Source organism: Sabethes cyaneus, chromosome 2, assembly GCF_943734655.1.
Source record: "Sabethes cyaneus chromosome 2, idSabCyanKW18_F2, whole genome shotgun sequence".
Classification (NCBI taxonomy): Eukaryota; Metazoa; Arthropoda; class Insecta; order Diptera; family Culicidae; genus Sabethes; species Sabethes cyaneus.
The window spans coordinates 87,773,150-87,786,069 of NC_071354.1; the positions used below are offsets into that span (position 1 = coordinate 87,773,150).

The 12,920-nt window shown below is 36.7% G+C and overlaps 1 protein-coding gene across 3 annotated transcripts in view; it reads left to right on the forward strand.

Moving 5' to 3' along the window:
• The window catches only part of LOC128734551 (uncharacterized), a 122,908-nt gene extending 120,586 nt beyond the window's left edge, over positions 1–2,322 (forward strand). For all 3 annotated transcript variants that reach the window (XM_053828806.1, XM_053828808.1, XM_053828807.1), the window contains 5 exons: positions 671–851; positions 909–1,166; positions 1,234–1,493; positions 1,559–1,731; positions 1,791–2,322. In XM_053828806.1, coding sequence (XP_053684781.1) covers positions 671–851; positions 909–1,166; positions 1,234–1,493; positions 1,559–1,731; positions 1,791–1,844 — 926 coding nt within the window. In that variant the 3' untranslated portion in view covers positions 1,845–2,322. The remainder of the gene's footprint in view (positions 1–670; positions 852–908; positions 1,167–1,233; positions 1,494–1,558; positions 1,732–1,790) is intronic.
• The last annotated feature ends 10,598 nt before the right edge of the window (positions 2,323–12,920 follow it).

A 12,920-nucleotide genomic window follows, 5' to 3' on the forward strand; every position in this document is an offset into this window, starting at 1 on the left:
CCATGGCTTAATTTGTATTTAAGAATATAATTTGCTACCATTTAAAAACAATGTTGTTGGTCTAGACTCTAGAGTCCCTGAAGTGCATTGCACAAGTTGGATTTTATGTATGCTTTAATTGTTTAAGATAACTCTGTTAAAGTAGAATAAATAGAATAACCTTACACGGAGACTCCTAGAGCGTAAGATTAATCATTAGTTTGAACCCAAATTTGAATCGGCGGAAGTTTTATGCATAATGGGTATTAGGGGCTCTTCGAAAGCGGTGTGCAACACAATTCTTGTCTTTTTTATAGCATGGATAAATTACCATTACCGCCAACGCATCTAATTCTGCGCACCACATATTTTCCTTATATATCATAGCGTTCTCAAACAACTAGCTCTATGTATACATATTTTTCTAGAAGTGTTAAGATAAAAATTTGCGGAAATCAGAAAGATTTGACTGAAATGCTGGGTGCGCAGAATTAGGTGCGTTTACGGCACCAATTGACAAGGAATTAAGTCACATTTTGCGTTCTAGTAGTCCCCAAATTCTCACGGTTTGAATGAACAAAATAAGTTATAAAAACTAAGAGTATTTTTAAAGTGGAATTATTACTTGAGCCATAAAATATGATAACAAATCTTTATTAAATATTTGTAAATCTTTTATACATCTTTGTAGCTATCCTGGAACCGTGTGCACATATAATTGCCAGCTCGGAAATATTGACGTCAACGTTCGATTGTGATGCATATCCAGACTCGAATGATCGCAATGTCTGCGAGGATCCAACCCGTGAGAGCAAATGCTACGCTAACGAGTTTCAGTGCATGGATTCCAGCTGTATACCATTACAATGGAAGTAAGTGAACCGAAGATAAACATGTTTCGAATGGACTAAAATACGATTTTTCCATAGATGTGACAACATAAAGGATTGCCACAGCGGAGAGGATGAGTCTGATTGTAAATTATGCGAACGAGACGAGTATCGCTGCCTTTCGAACGATAAGTGCATTCCGGACAAATGGCGTTGCGATCAGTACGAAGACTGCCCGGATGCATCCGATGAGCTGGACTGCTACTACGATGAACACACCACTTATCCAACCGGTTTCAGTAGCCACCGGGAATATCCATTCGTGCAGGTTCAGGTTCCGAACAGCCCCGTAAATGGGTAAGTCAGTGCCCACAATAAATATCAGTTTAAAAATTTAATAATTGAATCGATTCAATGCTTGAAGTAAACCATATCTAACGATCACCAACGAGGATCGTGAACGAAACCAGAAAAATCATCATCATTCGGAAGCACCTCGTCAGGAGCGCCATTATGCAGACTACGGATCGTCACAGGAAGATGAATATGAACCAACTGCTGCCGAAAACGTACCGCAGGTAAACCGAAGAAACCGAACGGATCCTATTGAAATCAGCACCGAAAAAGTAGAGGATCAAACCGAAGCTGAAACCATCACAACACACACCGTTTCGAAAGCTTTGAGTAAGTTCGATGATTTACTTGGAAATATGTTTCTCAACGTTACCGATCTACATCGATCGTTTTAGGTAATTTTCAAGATAGTAAGGAGATTATGATGACTTCAGACTCGGAACATGACTATAAATTCAGCAGCACCAGCCGGGCATTTCTAACAACTGCGCATGCGTCACCCTGCCCGGAAGGAGAATTAAGATGCGTTAGTGGAATATGCATTTCAGTGAGTCAATTGTGTGATAAAGTGAGTATTGAGATTTATTTGATGGAATCTACCGGGTTGAGACCGTTTGACACTTGCAGGTTACGGATTGTGCCGATGGTGCCGATGAAGCCATGTGTGTTTACAAGGATTAGAACTTAGTTCGGTTTCTGTAGAAAACAATGCCAACGCAGCAAACCCATGACCTAGCAAATATTCGCGAAAAAAAAACATGCACTGCCAGGAACAGGATTATACTACTGTTAGTTCTTTTCCCGTAGAGTGGTTGAAGTAACTGTACTACTACTAGAGTGATTTTACTTGTTAACTTGTTGTTAAAACCGTGCATCAATTAAGTATAAGGAAACAATAACAACATCCTCCATGATAAGCATTGCCGCTATTAAAAGTTACCCATGATGTGTATTATTAGGATAGAAAACAAAAGCGGTAGGACAGAATGTGTAATAGCAAACAAACGGTTTACAGGTTGGTGCACAGAAATACTCTGCAAAACGGGCAGTTTTGTGGAACGTATTTGACAGAGCACCAACGTTTGGAGGCAATTTTCATTGGTTGATATATTAGGTTGATATTAGGTATCAGAGCGTTGTAAATAAGCCATTCTATCCTTGACTCATTTCATTTTTCTTTTGTAAATCTGTTTTCGATAAATTTCCGATAAAAATTAATATTGCTCCAGAGTCATTCACTATGTATCACTGCCGAAAGTTACATTTACTAGTATTATTAAGAAGTACATGAACAAATATAAAATTGAAAAACAGCTTTGGGAAGCCCTTCAACGATTTAGTCGAGCAGGGAAATCTGATGGAACTTTGAGACATTTCATGGTAAATGAAGAAATTTGGTTTTGATTTGTCATTTCCAATTTAGCTGAAACTGTGCATAGATATTTTTTTTTTCAGAACCGCATTATAATACTAGGTACTCAACTTTTCCCACTCGAAGCACGTTGAATGGACGGCTGTTGGTTTATTAGCAAAACGTGCGAGGATTGCACACTGAAATGGACGAATTATTCATTGCTATGGCAGAATCGAACGTTAACCTCTTCGTCCTTAACTAAAATAAGGCACGATGAGAAAATCTGGTCTGCGCAGTTGTTTGATGGCACATTCTCGGTTTTCCGCTGTGATCGGAGCTCATACAATAGCAACAAATCACGTGCCGGCGGAGTACTTATTACGGTTTCTACGAGGCAAAGTGCTTTCATTGATCGAATACCTAAAATATCAGCATACAGACATTGTTCCATTATTGATCCAGAGAATTTGACCAACCCAGTACCAGGAGAAACCAGGAGGAGGAGGGGCCTGCTATATCACTATATCAGCAAATTTGTATACTTAGTACAGCTCGTGATTCATACGTCTGCGTCACACTCCATTTTCCATTTTGCCACCGAGTATGGATCGCAGAATTTTACGCTCAAAAACCCCAAGCATTCGTCAATTAGCTTCCTTTAGCGTCCATGTTTCATGTCCCTAAAGGGCCACCGAGAGGATTTGTGTTCTGTAAAGCGCCAGTTTCGTGCTAATTTGCAAACTACAGGACTTCAGCTGGTTAAGTAATCCGTAGAAAGGCCGATTCACGGCTGCAATTCGTCGTTTCACTTCGCGGTTTTCATCCTTGTCACATGTCACGAGTGCACCAAAGTATATAAATTCCTCCAATACATATCGTTCCCCATCTAACTCCATCTCGGCACCAACACCATTTGGTCTCCGACGTACCCTGTCAGCAATCATGTACTTCGTTTTGACGTTGTTAATGGTAAGCGCCAAGCTCGCCCCTTCCCTGAAAGCCTCTTCCACTGCTCTACGGGTGATTCCAATCATATCGACGTCATCCGCAAAGCCAAGAAGCATATAAGATTTCGTGATGATAGTTCCATTTCTTTCCACGTTTGCTCTTCGTATTGCACCTTCCAAGGAAATGTTGAATAGCAGGTTAGAGAGTGCATCCTCTTGCTTGAGTCCATCCAACGTCACGAAAGCGGCTGAGGTCTCCCCGGCTATTCTAGCGCATGATTTGGACCCATCCAGCGTCACACGAATCAGCGTAACTAGTTTCGTCGGAAAACCATGTTCTAGCATTATCTGCTACAGCTCATTTCGTTTGACTGAATCATACGCCGCCTCAAAATTCATAAACAGATTATGTGTCTACAAGTGTCTCCCGGAACTAATAACTGAGCCAGAATAAACATTTGATTCGTCGTGGAGCGACCCTCACGAAAACCAGCTTGATACTCGCCGACGAAGGACTCCGCTAACGGTCTCAGTCTACAGAACACGATACGGGAGAGCACCTTATAGGCAGAAATGAGCAATGTACTCGATACTTTTTATACTCGAGTCGTTGCCCATTTTTAAGAATATATATCGATCATATCGGTAATAATTTCACATCGTGTGGCGACATGAATAAGTCACGATGTTCAAAATACCGTTATTAAGAAATAAAATAGGTCGTTTAAACGACAAATGCCAGTTGGTTTGTATTGTCAATTTTTAAAAAAATCGATGGACGAATTTTTCAGTTACGCCCTTTTGAAGTTTGAAAGGGCAGATTGCTCACATAAAGTAAATAAAAATCTTCAATGACACTTCCAAAATAAACGTAAATCACAGCCGGCAGGCTTGTCCTGCACTCAGTGAACTTATTTTGCTTTTTTAACTGTAACACCTCAGCCAAGCAAAATTCTAAAATATTATATATGGGGCATTTATAGACTAAATTGTTATCCATAAGATTGCTGAACTAAGTATTGCTCTATCTTTAGTATTTATGGCGCACTCCCGGTTCGCGATCCCAGTGTGAACTGGAAGTGCGCCGTAAATACTAAAGATAGAGCAATACTTAGTTCAGCAATCTTATCGATAATAATTTACTCTATAAATGCCCCATATATAATATTTTCGAATTTTGCTTGGCTGAGGTGTTACAGTTAAAAAAGCAAAATAAGTTCACTGAGTGCAGGACAAGCCTGACAGCCGGTATTAATTTCTTATGCAACATAGGCCGTTTCCGAGCATTTTAGGAGTTTTACGCTGTATTGGGACTTACCGGAAATGTTCCAGATTATGTTATCGCTGTCGGAAATGGTCAGTATAGGACATGAACAAATACTTATCATGCGACACCTCAAATTACGCCAGATTTTAAAAACTAGATCAATCAAAGTCAGATCAACTACCTAGAACCATGTTGGTTCAGGGTGTCGATTATTCAGCGAAAATAAATTCCCTGACTTTTCCAGGTTTTTTCCAGGTATATTTCAAAAAAATCCAGATGCAAAATATCTCGTTAATTTCTCTTTTTAAAGTGTTCATTTGGCTTAATTGGTTGTTTACTCTTAAATTATTATTTTCTAATGAGTTCGTTTTTCCTTTTCATCTTTTTATGTGAAATTTCTATGTGCAAAATTAAAACTAATTCGAACTTAATTAACGCACATCGAAATTAAAGAATTAAGCTAAATAAAAATTGCAAGATGTCTTTTCAGAAAAATGAAAATAATCTGCTGGTTTATCCAATTGCCAAAAGGTGGTGAGATAAGCCGTTTTGTCTATTTGATCACATGTAATGAATAGGTATAAATCCGTTTCAAAACATTTAACTATGCAAAACTATAAATATAAAATTTAGTCATTTAGAAGAAACTTTCTGACCCCAAGCTTGATATTTCTGAGCAGCTATTTCGATTTGTTGGGAAAATTTACGCAAATAATTGTTCCTCAGGAATTTAAAAACATTTGATGACAAATGACATAACGATGAATCGAGCAACGCAGCATCGTTTCATTATTTACTTTTATTCGACCTAGGTACTTGCAGCCATCTTTTGATATCCAGGAAAATTTCGGGTTTGCGACTCTATCGACTCTCTGCTCGCAGTTGAGTTTCAAAAATATGATTGATTTGTTAGACTGAGTCAGAATGTTGTGACTGAAGAGAGGTCTTTCATTCGAATATGCAGAGAGCGTGGGTTTTCAGTACACAGTAAAAAAAGTTGTAATCAGAAAAGATGGAATTGTAACAATGTACGTAGAAATAAGATGTAAAGTAATAATAAACATAGTATTCCATCCATTTTTTTACAATATTACGGCTTCATTTGATATTCCTTTCAATCGTGTAAAATTACATTACTTTTTTGTCACGTCTACTTCATGTAATATTTTCACAGTTTCGACGTAAAAGTTTTATGGATATTGATGTAATATTACGTCTAAATCGTGTACATCATATTTTACGTGTAATTCGTGTAATATTAGGCGCACAACCCTGGTATTAATGTATAAAGCGGGGTACGCTGCTGAAAAGAAAACAGCTCAAGAACAAATCTTGCTATTTACCGAAGAAATTTCGACAACTCCAATGCAAGCAACCACCTGTCATTTTTTCTTGTGGTAATAATTGCGCCGGATATTATTCCGTACGGAAAAGTGACGTTTTAATTCACCTGCATGTAAAACTGCGCCATCTGGACGTGAAATAATATTTCTTATGAAGTGCGTACTGCTTAAGAAATCGTAAACGAAATCGATTTCTTGAGCATTTCTTGTCCTATCTTTTTACCCATTACTTTTCAGCAGCGTACCCCGCTTAAGGCATGGTACTTTACACGAAAAAGCATGAATTTTACAGCAGCCTATTTAAAATAGCAACCCTGTAAAGAGTCAAGGCGCGCCTGCAAAACTGGTAAAACAAAGACAAAAATAATAATTCGAGACTGCGAAACTAAAAGAGATTTTTAGCTCTGCTCGCACACACACAAAATCCCATGCTGAAGTGTCTCACTTTTGTGTAAAACTTACGTGACGACAAAAGCAAGCATGTCTTCTCTTTTTCTCGCACAACAACCAAACAAATCTGCAACGTGGCGAATCGGCGAATCGAATTGCAACATGTGAAGCCTGTGAAGCAAGCCAAAACGTTGAGGTAAGTTATTTAGGAAATTTTTTGATTATTTACTAATATTTTTGGTATAATCTCCGCAGGAAGGATTATCCAGCTCTTGCGTATTTCGTTTACCTATTTCGTTAATCTGCAAAAGAAGGAACGCAGCAAAGCGTCAATATCCGTATTGTAATAATATCAGCATCAGTATTTAGAAGGTATAGAATTTGTATAAAATGTAATTTATATGACTATTTTATATTTTACCTAACCGGCTGAAACAAAGGTGATTTACGCATCATTTTATCTAGTATCTTCTATTTTATTTTGTTTATACTAGCTGTTATGGATATTGCTTGTTCAATGTGCAATGCGGTGTTCGGAAATTTGAATGGTTACAAACACCACATTCATGTACATCGATTTAACGAATCGTTCCGTTGTCATTTGAATGGATGTAATATTGTTTTTAAGAAATTTGCTATATTCAAATCACATCCTCTAACCTACTCATTGAATTTTATTTCAGCATGGCTGCATGTAAACTAGTGAAGATTTGCAATTGGCAGCGGAGAAAAGCACTGGTTAAAACTATACCGACAGTTAATGATATTTTATTAGAAGGTACGTATTAAAATATGTTTTTAAATAAAAAATAATTGGTTTTGATTTATAGGACAGAAACATTTTACGGAAATATACGACAAAGTAGCGACAGAAGAAGACGGAACCGAAATCGTGGACGATGAAGTAATTGCCGCGTGCGTAGAGGCGAAAATGGTACTAATGGTGCTAAAAATGGTCAACGTTGGTCTCCAAATCCGACTTTCGTTGAAAGGATGTCTACTCCAATTTTGATTCACGAATTTGAACCACAATACGAGGTAAATTATTAAATTTATTATTTCCAGTACTGCCGGTGGTAGTATATATAATTGTCCCATGTTACATTTTGTCTTTTTTGATATTTGTTGTCTAACGTTTTAATTCAATATGTATTTTTAAAATATGAATTGAAAACATGGCGTGCATGGGTCGAACCAAGCTATATAGGATTATAGCCGGAAGCTGATCACGCGCCCTGGCGGGTGTTGTGGGTTCAAATCCAAATTATAGCTTGGTTCGACCCATGCACTTTCCAGCATTGGACAAAAGGTAGGAGTCATAACGACTACTTGTTAAGCGTAGCTACCAATAACACCGCCCCCCCCTCACCTTCTCGCTCTTTCCCCTCCACACCAAAAAATTTTCATTACTTTCCCCTACCGTCCCTCCATCAATTGTAGAACCACCGTTGCAAAAATATTAATATTAATGCCTGACCGCATTTCAAGGTCAAAGACTAATAAACACGAGTTTGGTCTACTTCTAAACAGTGATTATTATTTTTAATCACTTCGCTTGATTTGAGAAATAATCAAACTGTTTCTATGCTATTCCATATTATCAGAATATTTTTAATAGATATTAGGTCATAAAATCTAAAAACCTATCAAGTATTATGGTGAAAACCTGTTTGTTGCATTGATATAATTTTTTATTTCAAGGTTTTCTAAAACTTTGGCATTACTTTATATGAGCGCTCTAACAGCTTTTTGTAAACAAATAGGTGGACCAGATTTTCGTAAAATGACTGAGCTTTTCTACTGTTAAATTTGAGCTATTTTGAGTTACATGTCGAGTTATTTGCGTATACTTCAAAACGACCATCAATATCATCCATGCTTCATCATGCTGGTTTCGAAACGCATTTATTATCTCACTTTTCTTCTGCATCTGCTTTAATCAGCAATTAGACAGTTCGCAATAATTGTATTTAAATATTTGGACAGTGTTGGGCACCGCTAATTCGCTGACCGATACAATTTGCTCATAATCGTGGAAATTTCGCTAATCACTAACCGCAAATTGCAAATGACCAGGAACAATTAAAAAATAATATCTGGACGGAAGAACTTCTCAACTTTACAATGTGCTTTATACGTCACTGTTTATTTTTGAACATATTGCAACAACTTGCATTATAATCTATCACTATACAAATTATACGGCTTTTCTTAATTAAACTAAGATTAAAACCCATTATAACGGACAAAATGCTTGGATCAGCAGCAATTCGGCTAGTCTGAGTATAAAGTATAAAGTATAGGTAATTAGCGTTCCTCAATTGGTCGGTTAGCGAATTAGCGGTGCTCAACACTTGTAATTGATATTACTGGAAATCAACTTGCATACTGTCCGCAAGCTTTTTGCATTTCGTATTTTTGATGTATTTCGCAATACAAAATTTTTCAAACGTATCAACAATCAACTACGCAAGAATTTGTAAACTCGACTTCGAGAATTGAAATATTACATGACCAAAGCTACGAACCTGAGTATTTAGACATGTTCAATTCTGAAATCGAAGTAAAGCAAGCAACTAGCGAGGAGCAAATCACGCGTCAAACTACATCTTCCAGTGTGTCACCGACAAGCTCGTTTCGTACAGATGTGCGTTATTTAAAAAGAGGTCCTCTTCAAACTGAAAACAAATCTAACAAAAACAGGCGAGTCGATTCGGAAAGAGCTTTAAGATTGGCTAATTTTAAAATAGATTGGAGCATCATCCCTCATGATATTTTCAAGGAGTCTGGTTCTGATTTAACTAATCGTAGTCTCATTAGAGACGCCGACGCCAACAGACTGGTAGACCACATCGTAGCACAAGTCCGGCGTATTTCGCATAAAGTACCAGTTTCCATTTTCCGCAAAATTGCGTTAGAAGTTGTTTTTAAACACAAACAGCTACAAGATGTAGATGATGACGAATGTTTGATTGGTGATGGGTCTGGAAGCTTTAGTGAAAAATTAAAAAAATCGAAATTCCTATTTAAACAGGCCACACAAAGAAGGTTTCGTTAGTTTCCGGAGCAAATTTGGGCTGGATTCCGAGAGACAATGCCGTGTAGCAGTACTTCAACAGTACTATGCTTGTGGAGAACAAAGCTGGCTGAAAGCTGACCAGGAACAATTACAAAATAATATCTGGACAGAAAAACTCCTGAAGTCTACAATGTGCTTTCTACGTTTTAAAATTGACAACACGGATCTACCAGAGCTTCCCTATTCTTAAAAAGAGAGAATTTTTCAAATTTCATTTTTATGAAGCAACGGGCGTGGAGGCAGATTTATTCTCCCAACAGTTTTTGGAAAAAAGATCCAAGATTATAGCTGTTTCTAACGGATACCGGAACCGTGATTTACATATATCAAACACCGCCGATGAGTTGCAAATACTTTCAGGCATTGCTAAAATAGAGGACATATCGGAAATCATTCATTATGTCGAGGTAAATTATTGAACCTTTTTTGTTCCATTTTTCATTTGGCATACTATTCGCAGGAACTTGAGCAGATAGAAGACAGCAGATACAACAGCACAGATTATCCAGCTCTTCTTGTACATGGTAAGTTTATTGTGAGTCCGTCGAAAAGGAAAAAAAAATCAGTACTGTCTTACCTGACACACAATGAATATAAATTGCCCTAAAAATCGTTCGACTAATTGACACCTTGGAAAAACATATTTTTAAGCATAGGGTAGCCAACCTAGCTTGGACCCCGAAGCTGTACATAATTTGGAAACTTCCATTTAACTTTGCTGTGAGTGTCCAAATTATGTACAGCTGCTGATGGGGTCCAAAACAGGTTGGTTACCCTATGCTTAAAAATGTGCTTTTCCAAGGTACAAAATCGTGTAACGTAATTTTCACTTTACTGATTATAACTTTAATGAAACGTTGAACCGCATATATAAGGTGACTAGTTGAGCCCGAATCATATGATCCGGAAAATATAAATGTGTCAAGAAAGCTGCCGATACATTCCATTTGCCAGTGTGAATTTTTTTACGAAAATCCATTATTTTTGGACCTTCCAGAGTAGGATCCCCCTTAAAATTAGACCAAAAATTTACTGTATATGATAGCCGTAAGAAACAATTATTTACGATTTACCATTGTTCATTAAACTTTAAACTTCTATGTTTATAACTCGAAACTGGTATATGTAATTATAAACTGTATGTGTTACGCATTACATGCTTATTAATTGTTATTTTATTACATTTCAGGTTCAAAATATTACATCCATGTTAAACAGCTGCTTATATCCGACGATTATACATGCATCCCAGGCACTTCTTTGCACATATTTTATTTATTTTTATAAATACCCTCCGAAGTTTTCGAAAACGTTTGAATTCATTCAACTATATTTTTTCAAAATAAGGCCGCTTAAAGGGACAAGAAGCAGAGCAACAATTGTAAGTGGCGCGCAACGAAAATTGCTCGTATTCACCCGATACAAATATAAGGCAATTCTTTAGTTATTTTCAGGTCTATTATGACTTACGCCGATGCGTAATCTACTGTTAATTTGTTTTAAAATGAGACTTAGAGGTTCAATTTTCATGATTCTGTTTATTTTTCAAACAAGTGAACTGTACTAAATAAATATACACCAGCGTCTAGATTATAATCTATTTTATTTAATTTTTTAATATTGAAAGAAATCCGCATGTTTTACGTCTTCAATTTCGAAGTAAAAATTGCGCTAAAATATATACACCATTTCATTCCTACATTTCGCCTGTGACGTCGTTGTAGAATACATCGATTTTTTTACATCTTTGTCGTTACGTGTTTGTTGAGTACATTGACTTTTTTACATCTTTGTCGTTATGTCGTTTCCATTACACGATTTTGTGTACATCATTCTATAAAACGCATATTCGTGTAATATTCAACAAACGGTTGGAAAGAGTGATGTGCATCGTTTTGATGTAATATTGTCATCAAATTTTTTGCTGTGTAGTGATCGATATGAGAATAAAAATTAAAGTCCGGGTTCTGACTCGTTTAGGTTGAATATCGTAGCTAATTTTTGCAGACTGATCTTGGTACAGTTTGATTAGTCCTCGTTCCAATTACAGTCCGGAAGTCTGGAATTATCTAGAGGCAAAATTTGCTTGTTTTAAATGCTGTTTTTTCTAAATATAAATGAATATTTGTTGTCCAAGCATCAAAGAGTGATTTAACAATCTTGCTGAATTGGCCGCAGTGAAAACAAAAAAAAGTATTCTTCCAACAAAGTATGCACTTTGCGTGTCAACATCCACCAATCTAGTATGAAAAAAGAAGCAAATTTCTACACAACTTTTGATCTAAATATTCCATTAATATCGAGGAATCCAAAAAATATTGATAATAATCAATTAGATTGTGAGCCCTTCCCTTTAAACCCAAAACCGGTCAAATCGATCCAACCGTTGATTTGTACACAGCAGAATAGCAGAACGCAAGTAAAATTAACATGTCATATTCTATTTGATTTGGGCACACGCAATGACCTTAACCCTCTAACGGGCAACATCATAAAAACGATGCGATCGAGCAAATGATTACTTTTTCAGTAATGTACACTCAAAAGAAGCTCGAGTGTTGATTTTCAAGGGAAAATATTTATCTGGAGGACCGCTAGGCATGAAATAGTCCAATTTCTCTTCTTAATTTTTCATGTCTAACGCTCTACCCAAATATTTTTTTAGTTCAAATCTATCACAAAATTGAAAAAAAGCATGTAAATTACTCATAGGAAATATTTGAGATGGAACATTTTGTTCTAGATGTACTTTTTCTTCAAACGTAAAAACGGGAATATTCGCATCATATTTTTTTCGGAATTTTTCGGAATTCTTATTTTTGAAAGATGATAACTTTTGAACGCATGATCAGAATGTTGTGATATTAGTATCAACATATCGGGAAATCTATTCTAAACATATTTCTTATATTGTCAATTCAAGACAAATTTCGTATATGGCTCTGGAGCTCCAAAAGCGAAGGTCGCCAAATAGGTCCAGATATGACCAAACCTGAGACCAGATAGCAGATTTGGCTTCCATTGATCTAGTTATTGAATTCTAGTGTGATTTAAGGTGTCGCACGATAAGTTTTTATTCATGGACGAAACTGGCCACTTGTTTGGGTGTTCCCGGAAGTCCCGGAACTTATCCAGATATGACCAACGTAGTGTTAGATAATTGATCTGGCTTTGATTGATCTAGTTTTTAAATTCTGACGTAATTTGAGGTGTCTCATGATAAGTATTTGTTCATGTCCTATATTGACCATTTCCCACAGCGATAACTTAATCCGGAACATTTCCGGTTAGTTCCAATACAGCGTAAAACTCCTAAAATGGTCGGAAATGGACATATGTTCCATAAGAAATTAATACCGGCTGTGATTTACGTTCAT